This window comes from Sceloporus occidentalis, unplaced genomic scaffold (genome assembly GCF_023333645.1).
Source record: "Sceloporus occidentalis isolate IW3139 unplaced genomic scaffold, rSceOcc1.0.p SCAF_5, whole genome shotgun sequence".
NCBI lineage: Eukaryota > Metazoa > Chordata > Lepidosauria > Squamata > Phrynosomatidae > Sceloporus > Sceloporus occidentalis.
The window spans coordinates 41,589,184-41,609,591 of NW_028316985.1; the positions used below are offsets into that span (position 1 = coordinate 41,589,184).

General features: G+C 38.9%; 1 protein-coding gene across 3 annotated transcripts in view; it reads left to right on the forward strand.

Annotated features, from left to right (window-relative positions):
- Positions 1-777: 777 nt before the first annotated feature.
- Positions 778-20,408, forward strand: part of BLTP3B (bridge-like lipid transfer protein family member 3B) — a 46,387-nt gene continuing 26,756 nt past the window's right edge. Inside the window, exons 1-7 of one of the 3 annotated variants that reach the window (XM_089523878.1) lie at positions 778-1,004; positions 11,480-11,642; positions 12,287-12,325; positions 14,700-14,791; positions 16,660-16,849; positions 18,345-18,485; positions 19,641-19,811. In XM_089523878.1, the coding sequence (XP_089380004.1) occupies positions 961-1,004; positions 11,480-11,642; positions 12,287-12,325; positions 14,700-14,791; positions 16,660-16,849; positions 18,345-18,485; positions 19,641-19,811 (840 nt within the window). In that variant the 5' untranslated portion in view covers positions 778-960. The remainder of the gene's footprint in view (positions 1,005-11,479; positions 11,643-12,286; positions 12,326-14,699; positions 14,792-16,659; positions 16,850-18,344; positions 18,486-19,640; positions 19,812-20,408) is intronic. The other 2 variants (XM_089523876.1, XM_089523877.1) reach the window with 2 other exon arrangements.

Genomic DNA, 20,408 nt, shown 5'->3' on the forward strand with positions numbered 1-20,408 from the left:
GGACACTGGGAGACCAGGATTTGAAATACGGCTCAGTCATTATTATTAACCTTTATTTATGAAGTGCTGTAAATTTACACAGCGCTGTACATACAATCTTTTCAATTAGACGGTTCCCTGCCCTCGGGCTTACAATCTAAATGGAAACACCCTTGGTGACCCTGGACAAGTCACACTCTCTCAGCCTCAGAGTAGAGAGATCGTATAGGGGATGTACTAAAACACATGTCAGTACTTGCCCATAGGGAAACCATATTTGGCCATAGGGAAACATTGGGGAATACTTGTCCATAGGGAAACATTGGAGAATACTTACCCATAGGGATACATTGAGAAATGCTGGCCCATAGGGATACATTGGGGAATACTTGCCCATAGAGAATCATTGGGGAATATATGCCCATAGGGAATCACTGGGGGATATATGCCCATAGGGAATCATTGGGGAACACTTGCCCATAGGGAATCATAGGTCAATACTTGTCCATAGGGAATCATTGGGGAATACATGTCCATAGAGAATCAACGGGCAATATATTCCCGGTTTAGCATCTCTTTAACCCTTTGTCTGGCTCTTTGCTATGGAATTCTGGGAGTTGGAGTTTGTTGTGGAGCTCCGCTCCGCTCTGGGCCCCACAACAAACTCCAACTCCCAGAATTCCATAGCAAAGAGCCAGACTGAGAGTTAAAGAGATGCCAAAGCGGGTTATTTGTGGAGTGTGGATGGAGGCAGGGTGTCGGGGCGAGGCCTGAGGGCGGGCGGTTCTCCTCCTCCTCCTCGGGATCCACTGCAGCCAAGATGGCGGCGGGGTCGGGGCTGCAGTGAGCGGAGGCGGTGGCGGCTCTTCCTTCTCCTCCTGGATCCAGCCCTGGAAGGGAGGAGGGCGGCCATGGCTCTGGGACCGGGCTCCCAAGGCCCTCTCTGAAGCGGGGGAGAGGCGGGAGGAAGGCGGGTGGGCCATGGCGGGCATCATAAAGAAGCAGATCCTGAAGCACCTCTCCAGGTCAGTGCAAATGGTGGCAGTGGGGGGTCTTTGGGGAGCGGGACTCGGATGCAGAAAGGATCCCGAGTCTGTGGGGTCCTCCTGGGAGAAGGTAAGTGTGTTGTTGTCACAGAACTACAGATCCCAGGGCTGTACCCCATTTGTTGGGGGGCATTGGCTCAATGCACGCTGCAAACCGCGCTTAAGGTCCCAAACACACTGCAGGAATAATCCCAGTTTGAGACCGCTTTAACTGCCCTGGCTCAGCGCTAGGGAATTCTAGAGGGAGGCTGGTTTCTGTGAATGATTTAGCCTTCTCTGTCAGAGAGAGAGAGAGGGGGGGGGGGTCTGGTGCCACAATGAACTACAATTCCCAGGATTCCCCGGCACTGAGCCAGGGCAGTCCAAGCAGTCTCCAACTGGGTCGTTTCTGCATTGTGTGGATTGGACCTCAAGGTTGCAAAATCCATCTCCTCCTTTACAAGAGAGAGAAAGAGCCCCACTCCAGTGACTGCTATTAATATTTATTAAGGATTATTCCTGCAGTGTGTGTAGTTTGGACCTAAGAATCATGGATTTCTATGAGTGTCAGTAGCTTTCTTTTTGGTCAGGTCCTCCATTTGTCCTCCACCTCATGGGGGTTGCCCTGCTTTGGGGGGTTTTGTCTCTGTGTCTCATTTTGAAATCTATTTGGGGTGAGTGTGAGAGAAACAGTTTTCAGTTTGGCTTTGAAACAGGTCCTGCATTGCTGCAAGAAGAAGAAGGAGGAGGAGAAAAGCTGAGGAGAATGATGTCCTAGGCGTCTCCATCTCTGTCTTGTCCCAAGAAGGAAGCCTTTCCCTTCAGCTGAGAGAACCTAAAGCCTCAGGAAGACACTGTTTGTCAGGAGCCTAAAGCAGGAGTGGGTGGGTGGGTTGCGTAAACGTGTGTTTTTGTGACACGTTGTGTGAGGGAGGTAGAGGGAGGAGGCGCCTGGCATGATGTCATTGTGCACATTGTTGTGTTGCAGCTGGAGAGGCCAGATTTGTGAGAGGATGACAAATGAAGTGTTGGCAACTTGAACATCATGCCAGTGAGGAGGGAATTCTTTCTGTGGTTGTGACTCAACATGCCCTCTCTCCTTCTCTTCCCGCCTCAGAGAGTCCTCTAGACATGGAGAGGAATCGGTGGAGTTTATCACACAGGAGGCGAGGGTCCAAAACACACTGCAGAAATAATCCAGTTTGAGACTGTGTTAACTGCCCTGGCTCAGTGCTAGGGAATCCTGGGAATTGCAGTTTATTGTGGCATCACAGACAGAGAAGGCTAAATGTCTCACAAAACTACAGTTCCCAGACGTCCCGAGCGTTGAGCCAGGGCAGTTTAAGGCAGTCCCAAACTGTATGATTTCTGCAGTGTGGATTGGACCTAAGTGCCCCAATCCTATGCAGAAACTGTATTTAAATTCTGGGAATATCCAACAAAAGTGGGAATCATTTTCAGACACATCGGGGGCATTGAGCATTAATCCGACATTAACCCACACAAGAGTTTATCACACAGGATGGATGCCATGCAGAAACTGGATTTAAGCAGGGGGGGACGCAAAAACGGGTAGTTTTTCCGACGTTGTTCAGAGTTAACCCAAACAGAAAGTAGAAAAAACCTGCAAAAGCCGGTTGTTTTTCAGACGACATTAGTGTTAATGAGAATTAAAGTGACATTAACCCAAACAGAAAAAGACAAAACCCATTTCTTTTTAATTTTGGAAAATCCTGAAGGTAAAAAAGGGTGAGTTTTGTCTACTTTCTGATTGGGTCAATGCCAAATTAACCCCACCGTGTGTGAAAAACTACCCGCTTTTGTGTTTTTTTCCTAGTTTTTAAGTCCTGTTTCTGCACAGGGTTTTTGCACTTTGCCCCACGTGATAAACCCCACATAAAGTGAACAAAACCGGCTGCTTTTTAATTTCAGGAAAATCCTGAAATAAACAAGCGCCTGATTTTGTCCACTTTCTGTGTGGATTAATATTGGATTAATGCTCAGTGCCCTTGATGTATCTGAAAACACTCCCGCTTTTGTGGGATTTGTCCACTTTCCATGCGGGTTAATTGCAAATTAAACTCAATGTGTCTAAAAACAATCCTGCTTTTGTGAATTTAAATCCCATTTCTGCATGGGATTTGGTCGATTCCCTCCCGTGTGAGGACGAGGACTATATGTATCTCCGTCCTGATAATGGTTAAAATGTCTGCATCGTGCAAAAGCATGCAAATATGCAGATGATTTTCACACTCACAGAACACAATAAGACACAGTAAGACACAATTAGACACAGAGGTCCCCAAACTGTGCTCTTTAAGGGATTTTGGGCTTCAGCTCCCAGAATCCCAGACTCTTGGCCAACATGGCTGAGGCTTCTGGAAGATGATGTCCAAAATCTCTTTGAAAGGGCATAGTTTGGGGACTGCTGCATTAGAGGCTCATTACTAAAGTGAGAAAGAGGATACAATGCAGACGCGTATAAACCCCGTTGATGGTTTGGGGGTTGCATTTTTGTGCGTGCGCACAGAATAATTAGTTAGGTCACCAGAAGTCACTAGAGCATGCATGACCGCAAACAGAATTACCCAGAGAAATAAACAATTTTATTTATACATCTCTCTTTATAAAAATATACTATACTGTCCCTTACTTTCCCAGAAATGGTATGCAACCTAAAAGAACAAAACATTACCCAAAAGATAGGAAAGGTTTTTAAAAAGAAAAGCATAAAAGGATGCTTTCTCCTCAGCATCCAGGAATGCCAAAGCAGCACTCACCCGAAAGAATGATGGGAAAGAATGATGGGGCAGGTACAAAAACTGTGAGAATCCCATGCATAATCCGCAAATAACTTTCACACTAGAACAATTGCACAAAAAGCATAATTTATGTTTAATGATTTATGCTTAAAAATAAATAATACATACAGTATAATCAAATCTAAGTTCTACATCTTGTTCCGACTGACAATGGGCAACTCTATCACGGAGAAGGGTGACCAGACGCCTCCTTTTCCAGCACATGCCCTCCATTTCAGCGGTCTCTCCAGGAAGAACTCCACAACATCCTCTATTTTGAGCATAACTAAGAAGCATGAATTTATATTCAAATATGAGTGTTTATTTGCTTTTATTTGGTAACGTCCTCTATTTTTCTGGAACCCCCTCCAGTTTGCAATATCTTGTCTTCCTTTGTGATTAGGACATCTGGCCACCTTGTCATGGGGTTTTCTTGGCAGGTTTCATCAGAGGAGGTTTGGCATTGCCATCCTCTGAGGCTAACAGAGTGTGACTTGCCCAAGGTCACACAGTAGGTTGCATGGCTGAGCTGGGATTTGAACCCTGTTCTTCAGAGCTGTATTCCAATGGTCAAACCACTATACTACACTGGCTTCAAATTCCTACATACAGACTATAAGTGGTTATCTTCTTGTCCAGTATTCCTTCATTCAGAGATTGGCATGTTAGTAGCTGGGGATTAGTTTGAAGAATTGCTTGAGGGAATTTGGCTTGAGTTTCCTTGAAATGTTGTAAGCTCTTTTCTGTAAAAATGTATAGGATCTAAAGATTGCATATTCAGTGACAACAGATTTGTGTTGTCTAGTGAGGTTGTTTTTGACTCCTGTCATCTTGAAATATGTCTCATTCCTGGGCTGTGCAACTAGGGATGTCAGTCTCATAAAAAATTGTGAAATCATCAGTTTGAGTGATGAAACATATAGTTGCTTTTTAAAAGGTACATTGACAGAAGAGTTATTGGCAATGTAATTACACACACACACATGCGCACACATGTATATACACACAAATATACACTCATGCACACTCATGCTCATACATTTAAGTGTGATCAGGATTTCAGTTGAAGGTGACAAGAAGATAGAAAAAGGACAAAAAATGAACTATAAGCATTAGCAAGTGTACTGGCATGTTTAAAATATGCAATGATATTATATACATTACCTGTTCAAATTGTTTTCTAAAACATCTGCTTACGTATATTTTTATTTCTAGCAAGTAGTTTTAATAGATAATATTATAAATATAATTGTGGCAGATAGCAAATTTTTATCAGTCATCCTGGTTAAGTTCGTAACCTAGAGCATGATCTACAGGCACATGACAGAACAATCTTGCAGGCTTGCCTGTGCAAAATTGCCTGAGCACCTTTAATTCTATGATTGAAGCAAGGTAGACGATCAATAAAAAGTAAGTGATCCCTGCTTTGGTTACCTGTGAAACCAAGATGTTTCTATGAAAGTTAGGTGAATACAGGTTGGGTCCTTCTTATCCAAAGTGCTTGGGACTAGATGTGTTATGGATTTTAGAGTTCTTTGTATTGTGGAATATTTGCATAAACATAATAAGATACCGTGGAGATGGGATCCAAATCTAAACATAAAATTCACCTTATACACATAGCCTGAAGGTAATTTAATGCACAATGTTTTTAATAATTTTGTGTATGAAACAAAGTTTGTATATACTGAACCATCAGAAATCAAAAGTGTCACTGTTTCAGCCACCCATGTAAACAACTTTGGATATACATTTCAGAAATCTGGATGAGGGCGACTTAACCTGCAACAGTGATTCAGTTTTTGCTCTGAAGTGATCAAGAGACGTTTCCCAATTAATTCGAACTAGCCTAATGTTCTGCTTAAGATGCAAGTACAGAGGGAGAAAGAGCCACTGTGGGACAGGGCAAGGACTCTTGATCCTCAGATACACCTTCAAAACACTGGCAAAGCTTTGTCAGTTCTAGAGTGTGATAGATTTGTTCCTTACAACTGAAATGAATGGGCAGATTTTTGGAAAAACCTGGCTGGGCAAAGGAACACAAAAACCAAAATCATTGCTTCTACTTCCATCTTGCCTTTATGAGTCTGACATGGCTTTGCTTCCCTATATTGTTACTGATGAGATTGTTCTGTAAGAGAAGGTATAACATTGGTACATTCATTACCTTGGGCTTTTAAATTACTAAACCGATTGTTGTTAAATCTTGCAGTTCAACAGGTTTAAAATGAAGTGTTTTTAAGATGGCCATTGCCCACAGACTTACAGTCTTTTGAACTTTCCCCTTTTTAATTTAACATGATTTTATAAGGACAGAAGTATCTTGTGCTGTTGTCTTATGCATATCCACCTAGGAAGTAGTGTTTAGAAATACTCTTTCATACCTTACATATGCCCTGTTTTGATAGCATGAGCCAAGACTAGATTTATTATTTTCAGCTTTTCTTTATCTGCTTTGACGTTTACATGTAATGCAGTGCACTGTGATAGGCTCTATATATCATGCGCTGTAATCTAGTTGATCTTTAGTACTAGGAAAATGGTCTGTGTTATTGCATTTCTAAAAGCGTAGCTATATTTCAGGTGTTAAGAGCATACAGAATTGCTCATCCCCTTTCCATGTGCTAATTCATAATGCTATTGTGTAAGAATGGTTGGGATGAGAATTTTGACCACTGCTTTTGATCATTCCAGCTGCAGGCAGTGGGAAGAGAGGTGTCCTTGTAATCTGTGCCTTAATTCTGTTCCTTTCCGGAGCTTTTGATTTTTTTAGGCCATCTTCTGGAATACATTTTGTTGCTTGTTCTATGAATTCATGGCATTGCATGCATGAGTGATCTATGGAGTGTTCTGCAGGGTGATGAGGAATAGGACACAGTGTTCTTTGGGGATCTTAGTCTATGAACATGGTCTAAATAGCCAAATGAACAGAACTCTGACGTTATAATGTGGTCCGTAGTAAATAGTTACAGTGGGTCCTCTCCTTACGTGGGGGGTCTGCGTATGCTCGAGCCCCATAGGAAATAATGGGCGCGTGCATGTGGCGGCGTGGTGTGTGCATGCCGCTGTTATTTTTCCTGTACGGCTTCCGTAAGCTGGAAGCCGTGTAAAATGCATCCATGCATGGCGCAGCACACTGTATTTCCTTGTACTGTGGACCACAGGCTGAATCCCTATTCTAGGATTATCTTGGCAAGATCTACTGAGAGAGAAGGTTTGCTATTGTCTTCCTATAGGCTGAAAATGTCAATTTCCTCAAGATCACCTAGTAGTTTCTATGATTTGGTGGGGATTTGAAGTCTAGTCTTCCAGAATCCTTGCCCAATACTCAAATTGCTGCACTATGCTGTCTCCCCTGTTCTTACAGTGCAATGGAAGAATTTTAAGTTTATTAACTGTTCTGAGAAACAACGTATTTTGTACTCCAAAAATATCAGTTTATTTTCTAAAACATAGCCGTGTTACTCTGGAAAATAAGTATGCAAAGAAATCTTGTTGCACCTTTGAGACTAACTGAAAGAGATAAGTTGGTAGCACGAGCTTTCGTAGACTTGAGCATCTCATGCATCTGTCGAATAGTTTACTTTGTATGTGTCACACTTTTTTGATGGGTACTTAAATATTATTTCCAGTAACTTTAGCACTGCCTTATTTTTCTCAGTGTTCTCTGAAGGAAGAGTATACTGAGTATCTTTTATCTAGCATATAAGGAAAAACATTTGTGGCTTCAGGTTAATGGATAAAGTATGTGAAAGATCATCAGAGTGTGAGAAGTAGAGGAACAATAATCTTAACTTCAGAGATGCTGGAATAACCTATTAAGATTGCTATAATGAGCTAGTGCTCAATATGCATCAAGACAGAAATTGTTGCCTCCCAGAAAAGCTTATTTATATTTTATTTATCACATTTTAATGCTATCTTTCTGCCGAGACATCAGCAAGTCTACTCATTATATGTGAATATCCTATGGCAAGTGGCATACTTGGCACCATACAGCTGTTTACCTCAGAGGGCTCCTTTTTGAGTTGGTAGGAAACAGCAGGAGTTTCATCAGAGGAGATGGTAGAGAAACTGCTGGTGTTCTTATTTTCTCTGTGCTTACATAAATGAGGTACGCTCCTGCCTGTCTAGGGCCAGATACTCTAAAGGCACCAGATCCTGTCTTATTTTGGAAGTTAAGCAGTCAGCCCTGGTTAGTGTTTGGATGGGAAACCGCCAACGTATCCCAGCTGCTATAGTCTGTATGCAAGAGGAAGGAGCAGGCAAACCCATTCCTGAATATTCCTTGCCTAAGAAGACCCTATGAAACTCATGGAGTTGCCATAAGTTGACAAGTGACTTGAAAGCATATGCACACATATGCCTGACTGTCTCCCATACTGTCTCTTTATGCAAGGGATAGATGACAAATCTAATGCCAACATTTGCAGCAGATCCCCTGTCCAAACCTTTTTCCAAATTTTAAAATGCTAAGGTAAACATTGCAAAATACAGACTATTCTACTCTTGCGGCTATTGCTTATGATGTGAGCTTCTAGTAGTGGGCTTTTTTATTTTGGACTTCACTCAGAGCACACAAGTCTTAAGGTGACTAGCAAGAGATAAGTTGTATAAAATGGAAAAAAAAGGATTATGAACAGATAGAGATGTGGAAAGCTAGAAAAGTTCAAGAAAAATAATCTAAGACCTGATTTTATTTGTAGCAGTTGGGAAATAGACTGTAGGTTAAAATAATGCATCTAAAAGATGCTAATTGTATGTAAATTATAAGAGGTGTCCTAAAGCAGATGTCATCTTTTATCCTTTCACATTAGAATTTGAATTATGCTACAGGAATCAAATCTTTTAATTCTGTACCCTATAAGAAGTTGTGCAGGCAGACAGTGGTTATATGTGGTGGCAATCTATAATTTCTAAACCAAGTGTGGGATATTGGAGTGCAATTTCAGGCAGCCCTGCCTAGCACAGTGAAAAATACTGGGAGTTTCAGTCCAGAAAGTTTGGGAGGGATTCATGCTTACTACCCATGTCTCAAGCTATTACACGGGAAAAAAACTTTTATTACAGTTGGATTTTGAATTGATTTTTTTTCCCTTTCAGGAAAGAGAATCTTTCTTTATCAGTGTTTGAGAATGCTAGACTAGATAGGCCTTTCAGCTGACAGAGGAAGGTCTTTATTAAGTTGTGTGTTCACGCATATGTAGTTGTGTGTATGTGCTCTCAAGCTGCCTTTGACGTATGGCAACCCCATGAATTTCATAATGTATTCTCAGGCAAGGGATATTCAGAGGTGCTTTTGCCAGTTCCTTCCTTTGAAATATAGCCAGCAGCACCTGGTATTTGTTGGTGGTATCCCATTGGAAGGAACACTAGGGCTTGTTTTTTTTAAAGAATATTAATATTCTCAGACTGATATTTCAAAATACATAATAGAAAGGAGACTAATCTATTAAGTACTTAGGCCCAAAAGAGACGGGCCAAAAGGACTGTGGTGGGCCTACAGTGGTGCTATTCATGACAGGGCCACGGTGATGACATGCACCTGGCCCCAATCAAGGCCACCACTACAATTCTGAACTGGAAGCTGAAAAAGAGCAGATTTGGTCTGTTTTTTTCCAGAGGAGGCGGTGTTGGCTCGGTTTCCTACTCCGCGCCCCAGAGCACTGTGATGCCACGTACCGCTCCACATGGCATGTGGCACCATAGTGGTCCTCTGGTGCTGCGTCCATACAGCGCAGCGCCAAAGTAGCACCTTTAAGCCACGGCTATAGCACCTTTTCCGGGGTGTGAAAAGGAGCCACTTTTTGCGGCTCCTTTTTGCGCCCTGGAAAGGCTGGATAGGGGCCTGTGGTGTGTGGTTGCCGTGGCCCCAATCTGGCTAGGAAAGAGGCGGTGGCGTGCTGCCCTTTAGGGGCCATGTGTACAGCCCCTTATTCTGTATGAAAAGCCTTTCTTTACTTATTCCTTTAAGTAGCACTGAATTAGCTTTTAGCAGTACAAGTAATAAGTAGGATTATTTTTTAAATAAATAAATCATCTGAAATTCTATTTGCTTAGTGGCCAACAAATTGCTGAAGTAAAGTTCACAAGCTGATATGACGGCAATAATACTGGGCTGTTCATGGGCCCAGCAACTGATATTCAGACGGATATTTCTGATTAAGATAATATAGCCGTCATGACTAGTATCATTAATAGCCTGAATTTCCATAGCAATGAGTTTAGAGGACAAAATATCTCCAGGATTCCTGTAGTCTTAGTAGATCACCCTTCTTTAAATCATAGTTTTGATAATCCTTGTGTTTACTTTGTGTCTGTATTGATAATAACTGTTATTTTTTGTCCTCTCATTTCAGCCCTTCATAATTTGCATGGGCTGCTTGCCCATTTACAAGCCCAATTCAGAAATTTGGTTTTAACCTTTAAAGCTCAGAATGCCTTGAGCCCTAGCCCCTAGGTTTCTGTAAGACTATTTTGATTCATACTTACGGTACCTATTCAAACCTTAAGGTCATCTGAGATTTTCCTTCTGGTATCTCTGCCAAAAGGATGGGGAGATTGGCTGCAAGCAAGAATGCCTTTTCAATGGTGTCATTCCATCTGTGAATCATCATTTTAGGAGCCTTTGTAGGCTGGAATATGATACAGAAATACTGTAAATGCAATTTAAAAAATTATTCCAATCCATGCTGATAAATCATTAGTGAAATAACTTCCTGTTCAATGTTCCTTTCTAATAGGGTGGATTCCTATAATCTCTTTCCTTCTTTAAAAGAAACCAGTTTAGTATTGACAGCTCTTGAAGATGACAAAGCAGCAAAGCAGTAGAAGGATTACTGTAGACCATGGACCTCAGTAATGAGAGATTGCTGGGGAAAGTTTTTCCCCCAGAAAGCTGAAACAATCTGAAAGGAAACTGGATAATTTCCCTTTGGCTGTGAAAAAAGCAGAGAGAGTTTTGCAAATGCAGGAAATTTAATCCCCTGGACTATGAACAAGTAGGATGTTGTATATGTATGAAATGGTATCTCTATAAAATGTACATCCAGAGAGCAGAATCTGACTCAGTGTGGAGTTTGGGAGTAGAATTTTGATTTTGATTGTATATTTACTGCTTAGAATTTCATTACAAATACTGTGATTTACCTTCTTACTACACTGTAGTATCATCTGTTTGTAAAGGAAGGAGTGATGGAAAATTGCCATCTAGTTTTCCAGCAGATGGGGAAAACATAACAGCAGAGCTCAAAGGTGTCTGTTTTAACTTGGTTAATAAGAACACAGGTTGTCACCAATGGCAAAGGCCAGAGATTTGGACAAGCTCAGGTAGAACCACGTTAAAATCCTCACTCATCTATGAAGCTCAGGCTCTGGAGCAATGACCCATTTACACATACTTAGCATAAACAGGGTTGTTGTGAAGTTGGAAAATGTAAAAAGTGCTGAGCGTGAAGGAGAAGACAAAATAAAAGTTATAATAATGTGCATATGTAATAATACAATAATATTTTAATATTTAATCTATACAATCAGAGCCCATTTGCTGACTGTAAACATAAAATTAAGATTGGTAAAGAAAATTTCATTATTTTTGTAAATATTTTCATCAGTTTTAACACTAGTAATGGCTTTGTGCTGAAGCAACTCCTGAGTTAATGTGTTCTATTTTAGATTCACAAAAAACTTGTCACCTGACAAAATCAACCTAAGCACCCTAAAAGGAGAAGGTCAGCTAACCAATTTAGAGCTTGATGAAGAAGTGCTTCAGAATATGCTGGATCTTCCTACCTGGCTTGCCATCAATAAGGTCTGTTGCAATAAGGCATCTATTAGGGTAAGTATACAGTATTATTATTCTGGAGGAGGAATAAAGACAAATTTTATCTCCATTTTCTCTTTAAAATAATTTTTAAAAATTATTTGAAATTTAAAAAATGATGTTAGTCTCACCAGAGTGTGAAGAAGAAAACTATAGTTACAATAAGTGCTTCTTAATTTTTTATGAATACATATATTTGTATGTCCACTGCTGTAAAAATTTGTTTTTAGTAAATTAGGAATTGTCCTTATTTAATTGTTTTGAAACTTTTGCTTATGAGGCAAATCCATGCTTTTTTCAGAGGGAAACTGTTGTTTTCTTTTGGTCGTAGCCAAAAAAATTTCTGTATAACTCACTGTGCCTTCTTTTGGGGGTGGCGGGGTACTTCTCATTTGTTATTTCCTTTTCCTGTGCCTGAGGTTGCAGTTTATTGAATGTTGGGCCACGTGGCCACCATCCATTTAGAAGAGAATGGTGGTTATATACAAACATAAGCTATAATATCTATTAATAAACTTTTTTTTAAGAATTGTAGAATAGTAGAAATGAGATTTTATTTTAGGATGCATTGATGTATGTAAAATCAAATGTCATGCCTGGTTCAGATATTTGTCCAGGCATATTTTCTATAATGATTTCATATTAGTTTTCTCTTATAGATACCATGGACAAAATTGAAAACACATCCAATATGTTTGGTGAGTTTGGAATCCAAGTTCCCAGAATAACTATACTTCAGGGTATACAGCTTTGTAATTTTTTGCAGTATATTAAGGGATAATATGAGAGAGGAGAACATTTTCTTAGTATAGTTAATACTTTAAAAAAGGAGTGGTGTTCAAAAGCCTAACTGAAGAACCTGAAAGTAGAGACACTATATGAGGGCCTCTAGACTTGCTTTATTTTTATTTTATTATTTAATAATTGCACATAAAACCCATTTTTCTTCAGTGTGCTCAAGGAAGTATACATGACTCTCCTGCTCCCACTTTATCCTCACAACAACCCTGTGAAAACATTTAGGCTACAAGACAGTGACTGACCCAAGGCCAAATGAGTTTTGTAGTTTAGTGGGGACAAGAATCCCAGATCTAACCTAGAAGTGGGCAAATTGTGGCTGTGGGACCACATGAATCCCCAAGGCTGTATTTGGCAGCCCTTTAAACCTTCAAGCCACCCCTTTTGTGGATGAAAAGGATGAATTGCCTCTATTTAAACTCACTAAGAATAATTCACTCTTTGCATAGGTTACAAGAGCCTGCTGCACTTTTTAACGTAACCCTACACTACCCAAAATTTTGAAAACTAGAAATTGATTTATAGTCACTTTTGGGAGTTTGAGTTGCCATGGCCCTGATCGGGTGCCAAAAGGGGCAGTCTGTCGAGCCACATAGAGTTTGGATCAAACTTTCTCGTACTGACTCCCAGATTGCTCCTTTACAAGCACTGGAGTTTAAAAGATATATTGAGTAGTCTGATTCAGTTCTCTGGTGATGCAGGGTGTAAAATTAGGCAAGAGACTGACAAGATACTCTCAAATGTATGCTATGACTCAGAATGAGAGTGATCATTGTTCAGCTCAGTTAAGTTTCACACATATAGAATCATAGAATCATAGAGGTGGAAGAGACCACAAGGACCATCCAGTCCAACCCCTACCATGCAGGAACTCCCAATCAAAGCATTCCCGACAGATGGCCATCTGAGCAATGACAATGTTGAAGCAAACGAAAGAGATCGTATTTCTTATGTATACGTTTTCAAAAGCCAATTTACATATCTAGTATTACTATGAAAAGTAGTTTGTTCCATGTGGTAAGGTCATACCAGAAACTATGCTCATTAGAGTAGGCCCTTGGTATTCACTGGGATTTGGCTCCAGGGACCCTCATGGATAACAAAATCCATGGATGTTCAAATCCCATTAAATACAATGGATAGTAAAATGGTGTCCCATATATAAAAAGGGAAAATCAAGGTTTGCTTTATTAAATTTATATATTTTTAAAAAATATTTTCAAGCCATGGATGCTTGAATCCATGGATAAAAACTCTGTGGATACAGAGAGCTGACTATATGTTAAATTAAGATACCTTGCTTTGTTTGCATACTTTTGCAAACCTAACTTTTAAATAGATTTTTGTGGAAGTTTTCTCTGAAGATGCCAGTCACAGATGCTGGCAAAACGTCAGGAATAAACTCTTCTAGAACATGGCCACGTAGCCCGAAAAACCCACAAAAATCTATGGATGCCGGCCAGGAAAGCCTTCGACTTCACATTAATTTTTTTACTTTGATCACACTATCAGCATTTGTGGAATGTAGTTGAGTAACATGTAATTGAGCTGCGGAACAAGATCTTGCTTTTCCTTAAAAAGGGGTGATATTAAACATCTAGAAAATTAATCTTGAATAGACAGTTTTTATACTAGAATGTTTGGAAGCAATAAGCATAGATTATGCCTAAATAGATGTTTAATGTTACTTTTCACTGTATATATCTTTGCTCCTAATGTCATTAGTCATTATGACTTTCTTGGCAAACAATATTATTTAGAGAAGGATATTAGTAAGCCAATCATGTTATCTAAAAATAGATGAGGAATGCTGGAAGGCTTTTGGCCTGAGAATGCTGTTAATCTTTGAACTTTCAGTTACTGCCCACAGAGGGTAGCTGAATTTGCTTCTATTGAGACAGTTAACAAATTGGGACTGAACAAAGATCATAAGTCAGATTTTGAGTGATGATTATCATATCTAAACATTTTTATGTGTGCTGAAGTTTATAGAGTTTTCACAGTTAGATAAATCTGGATAATTAATATATAATAGTTAGCTCCTCCCCCCCAAAACAGGCATGTAGTAAACTCAATTTATAATAATAATTGGAAATATTAACAGTTGATGTGCTCCTAAAGTACAGCATACTAACTAAATTAGTCCTGTAAATGTTTGATATTTTTTCTCAAATACTCTTACTATAAGGTTTAATTCTGTGATATGGTTTTAATTTAATCACTTATTGAATTCAGAACATTTCATCTGTTCCAAAATTCTCTTGCATGTCTAAGTCATTGGATAAAGTAATAATGGAAATGAGTACATGTGAAGAACCTCGTGCCCCTAATGGACCATCTCCAATAGCAACCGCCTCAGGGCAAAGGTTAGTTTCTTAATACTTCAATAAAAAGTAAAGGGATGTATGCAAAGGTATATTTGGGAAAGGAGCTGAATATGCTCTAAACATTATAACTCTCTCTGTTAATTAATATTACTCATATATACTGTTTAACTACTGATCTAGTCAAGATATTATATTTTGAAGTTAGATTTGTAGAAAGAGGTCACAGGCTAGTTCACACATGCAGTCTAGTTGCTTTGCTTATTCCTACGTTTCTTTCTCTAAGTAGCAGAAGTGGGAAACTTGTGGCCCTTTATATTGTGTCATAGCCAACATTAGCAGTGTCGAAATATTATGAGAGTTGGATTCCAGCCACATCTAGAAAAACATATGTGTGTTGTCATATATATTCTGGCATATATTCTCACAAGGAGAAAACTCAGTGTAATAAACTATACACAAAGCTCACAGCAGTGACTAGCCATTTTTATAACACTGGCGTAACTTTCCCAGTCAACATAACCCCTGCAAAATGATTGTGACTAAATAAGACTGTCAACATGTGTTTTGTACTTCAATTTCTGTAAATTGAGGATAGACATCAGCATGGGGCCAGTTTTCCACCCTGCCGTCATGCCACAAGCTGCACCCCCACTTGAGTATGCCAAAATACCTTGTTTTCCTTCTGTTTCTGCTTCAAAATACCAACCAGAAGTGACAGTGTGTCACCTCTTGTCACCATTTTGAAGGAGATATTGAAGAAAAAGAGGGTATTTCAAAGGAGATGGTGGGTTTTGAAAGGAGGCTTGTACAGATCGGGGGCTTTTAAAAACAAAATGCAAAAACTGAAACTCGGGGGGATTTCAGTGATGGGGAGTGGCTTTACGGACTGTAAAAGAGGGGTCTAGGTACCAAATATAGCCTTTACAATGCAATTTCCCTACCTCTGCTCTTAACTTTCCAAGGATGACAAGATAACTATATGTATTTCATGTGAAACAGGTAATGGCTGTGATGAAAAACCATCTTCCTGTTACTCTGTTGCACAAGTTCCAGAGTGCACTTACAACACTCAAGAGAATACTAAACACATTTTACAATGCTCTCTGTTTGATAGTCCTAGTACACATACACCATTTCAAGCACATGCAGAAAGGGCTTTTTAGGTCCATAGTGGTGGTAATGTGTATGAAAAGCTATGTCAGCATGTGGCTTTTTCAGAGACTGAGTTATTCAGTACATTATGTTCCTATAAGCCTTTCCCAGCCTTTTCTATGCCCCACATACCCAGGAAATGTTTGATTAATGTTCGCAGTCTGTACAAAAGTGTCATCACATTTGAAGATACAGAGGTCTAATTTTCAATTTTTGAACCACATACAATAATGCGGGTGGACAAACAGAACTTTAAAAAATAACCTCAGTGCATAAAATGCAAATATAAACTGAGCAATTAGATTCTAATTTATTCAGAAAAATGAGTGGTGACTCATGACACATCACTCAAGGACACAAGCCATCTTTGTCGCACCCCTGAAATTCCATTACAAGCAGTAATATATGCAACATTTTAGTTTACAGTATTTTACTCTTGAATTGCCTATACATTGTTCTCTTTTTGACATGTTCTTCCTTGCCATGATGGTTCTTACCTACCTTTTCAAATGTTGTGCTTCCATTCCAAAGTAAATTGTTGAACCAGAAATTAGAGGGGGAGGTTGACTTTGATGGAATGCTCAATCTTTTCTATGTGTTGTGAGGACTTAATTAGTCATAAATGTTGGACTAGTCCCACACTAGCTTGTTTGTTTGTTAAATTGCACATGCTGTATTCACATTTAATAGTTGTTAAGTGTTGCATACCTGTATACTTAAGTGCTGACTGAAATGCCTGCTTTTTATTTCCCCAGTGGATATGGTTTTGCTGAAAAAGTAGTAGAAGGAATATCTGTTTCTGTAAATTCAATCATAATCCGAATTGGAGCAAAAGCTTTCAATGCTTCATTTGAACTTTCCCAGTTGAGAATATATAGTGTAAATGCAAACTGGGAACACGGTGATCTAAGATTTACTCGATTACAAGAATCCCAGCGTGGAGAGGTAAGCTGTACTTTCCATTTATAACTATTATATTCTGTTTTCTGCCTCTATAACTAGGGTTTATTTTCATGTATTACAATGTTTTGCAGATTCTGCCGTGCTAGAGTAGTTTTGTCTAACCTATAGTATTTACCGAGTTTTTCCTTGAATCTTGACATTAATATTAGAATATTTTCAATATTAGCATGCCATATTGAGACTCTTTCTCACCTTTATACATGTAATACACTACTAAGTGGTACTGCTGCTCTTGATTCAGAGGATACTGCCATGTCATTTGGAATCCCTGAAGATTTTTGCTTACATGATAGCAGCATAATTAGCATGCCCTTCATGTTATTTTGGGAAACAAATTATTTTTAGCCTATTAGCCTATTTTGTTAATGAAATTAGTTGGTGAGAACTTTCTATGGACCCTGGTTATTGTATTGAAAACTACATCACTAGTAAAGGGGGTTTAAATGCCTTATAGGCTGGTTGTCTGCAAGATCTGTCTGTGTGCAAATCTGAATGCATATACTCCAGTTGTTATGATAGAATTATCATATTGAGAGTTATTGTTAATCTCTTGGTGAACTGTGAAGGAAAATGAGAGTGTCTTTCTTTTGGAATAAATCCTTACTTGGAACATGTTCTAAAATCAGGTTTGATCATCAAGGATTTGTAACTAACATTACTGTTGGAAAGAAACAGTTCTCTTGAATGTTGCTTAAAGAGTGAAAACATGCCAGTAAAAGTTATGTCAATTTTGCATTGCAGTTGTATAGTTTTAGTGTAAATATTAGAAATGCATTAACTTTTCCAGCTATTATAGTGATAATGAAAAAGTTTTAAAACTGAGTATTTGAAGCCTTTTAACTTTGTTTAATGAAATTATTCTTTCTTGTTCAGGTAAGATGTAAATATATGTTGTATTGACTTATTAGAATCATAGAATCATAGAGTTGGAAGAGACTGCAAGGGCCATCCAGTCCAACCCCCTGCCATGCAGGAAATCCAAATCAAAGCATCCCCGACAGATGGCCATCCAAGGAGGGAGATTCCACTACACTCCCAGGGAGTGTGTTCCACTGTCGGACAGCCCTTACGGTCAGGAAGTTCCTCCTAATGTTGAGGTGGAATCTCTTTTCCTGTAGCTTGCATCCATTGCTCCGGGTCCTAGTCTCTGGAGCAGCAGAAAACAAGCTTGCTCTCTCCTCAATATGACATCCTTCAAATATTTAAACATGGCTATCATATCATATCACCTCTTAACCTTCTCCAGGCTGAATATCCCCAGCTTCCTAAGTCGTTCCTCACAGGGCATGGTTTCCAGACCCTTCACCATTTTAGTTTCTCTCCTTTGGACATGCTCATTAAAATATGAAAACTAACAAGCCAAATCTCAGTTTAGTTGGAATCTAAAGATCAGTTAGGAGCTAGAGGAGCTGAATGTGCCTTACTGTATTTCCTGGATATGTGTTGTTTAAATCAGTTTTTGTGTACTTTATTTTAGGTATTAACATTTAAAGAAATCAACTGGCAGATGATCAGAATAGAAGCAGATGCAATACAAAGCTCTCAACATGAAATCATGAGTGCTCCAGTTCGTCTGATTACCAATCAGTCCAAAATCAGGGTCACACTAAAACGAAGGGTAATATTGAATTGTGGAAATTTTATATATTCCTTAATAATGGTGATGAAGTGATTCAGGAGAAAAATTACATGCATACAGTCTGCCCCAGTTTTACATAACTCTACTCTAAATAATTCAACATGGAATGGACAGATTTGTTAGTTTAATTTTCAAATATAGTTATCTATACATAAAATTAAAAATGTATTGTATAAGCAGGGATTAACAAATGTGCTTTTCCATGTGAGCATACTTTCTGTTTGGATTATATTCCTTCTCCTTCTCCAGAATCTGGAAGGCAGGGGACCTTGTAAACTTCATGCTGAGGGAAGAATAAAATCTTCCCAGACTCATTTCAGGGGTTCATTTCTCCTGTCTTGTTCAGACGTCATGCTTGGCCTCCAAAAATTTCCCTTACAAGAACACCACTTGTAGCATTTCCAGTGCTTGTTGGAAGATCACAGTTAAAAACCTGCCTAGTCAAAATTTGTGGAACTCTTTGTATACATTTGCTCTTTGAATTGTTGAGACATTGGTTATTGATGAAATTAATCAGCAATTATAACAATTTACTGTTGACACAAGAAACATTGTCCTTGTCACGGCAGATGATTGTGTCAAATACACCCTTTAGTATATCTTTCCAGTGGCTATTTAGTACTAGTAAGTGGTGGCTGCCATTCAATTTTCTGTCATTGTAACATCCTAAGATTATTATTTTTATTCTTATTTTCTGTTGATTTACTCAACTGCTTTATGCTTAGTTCATTTGATCACTGTTGTGAACTTTATTTCACTTTAAATAAATTTAAATGAATAAAATTATTTAAACAAGATGTGAAGTATGAAATTTTGATCTGAAATGTCTTTGTACAAATAAACTGAGTGTCTGTTAAAGTAAGTTCCCAACGAAATAATGTAATGTTTAATTATGCAGTTCCTACATTCCTGTTCTTTTACTACACTGTAAATGAAATCCCTCTCAAGAGGTACAGAGATGCAGAAATTATTGAATAAGCATTTGGGTTTGTTCAAATTATTAGCAACACTGTCTCATTTGCTAATCAATGTTATGAAGTCTTGCTTTTCATCCTGCTTATAAATTTTTCACCTTAATTCTCAAAACTTTTATTCTTATCAATATTCAAACTGCATTTTTCCTACTACCAACAGTTAAAGGATTGCAATGTAATAGCATCCAAGCTGATTCTAATATTGGATGACCTGCTCTGGGTTTTGACTGATTCCCAGTTGAAAGCGATGGTACAGTATGCTAAATCTCTTAGTGAAGCAATAGAAAAATCAGCTGAACAGAGGAAAAGTCTACCTTCTGAACCCACGCAGGTAAGATGATCAGTTATTCTTACTGATTAATATTTGTGGTTACAGATTTTGTCAAGTAAGGCACACCTATCTTTGCACACTCAAGTCCCACTGAATCAATCGTGTAAAAATGCCACTAGTTTCAGAGTTTTGAATCTGTCACTGGGTTGTTTCCAAGCCTGTATGGATCGTATCCAAACAGTATGAATGGCAGAATTAATTTCATAACATGATCCCAGACTGTCTGAAAGACTGTATTGTCCTATGCAAGTCTGCCTAGGCTTTGTGATCTGCAGGAGGAGCACTTCTCTTTACTTCACCACCTTCAATAGCCCAGTAGGTAAGTACAGAAATTAGGGTATTTTCAATGGCTAACCACAGATTATGTTCTTTCCATGGAAGACTAGTCTTTTCAGACAAAGATCTTTCTGTTCAGACAGCCTGTCAGCACCTGGCTGTCTGATATATATTCAGGGTTTTACATGGACAAGCTGTACTTATTAATGTTTGAATTTTATGTGCTATTATTGAAGAGTTTTGAACTGTTTAGTTTTATTTGTGTTTTTAGAGTACGGCAGTTTAATTTGGATTTTAATATGTATGTTATGTTTATGTATA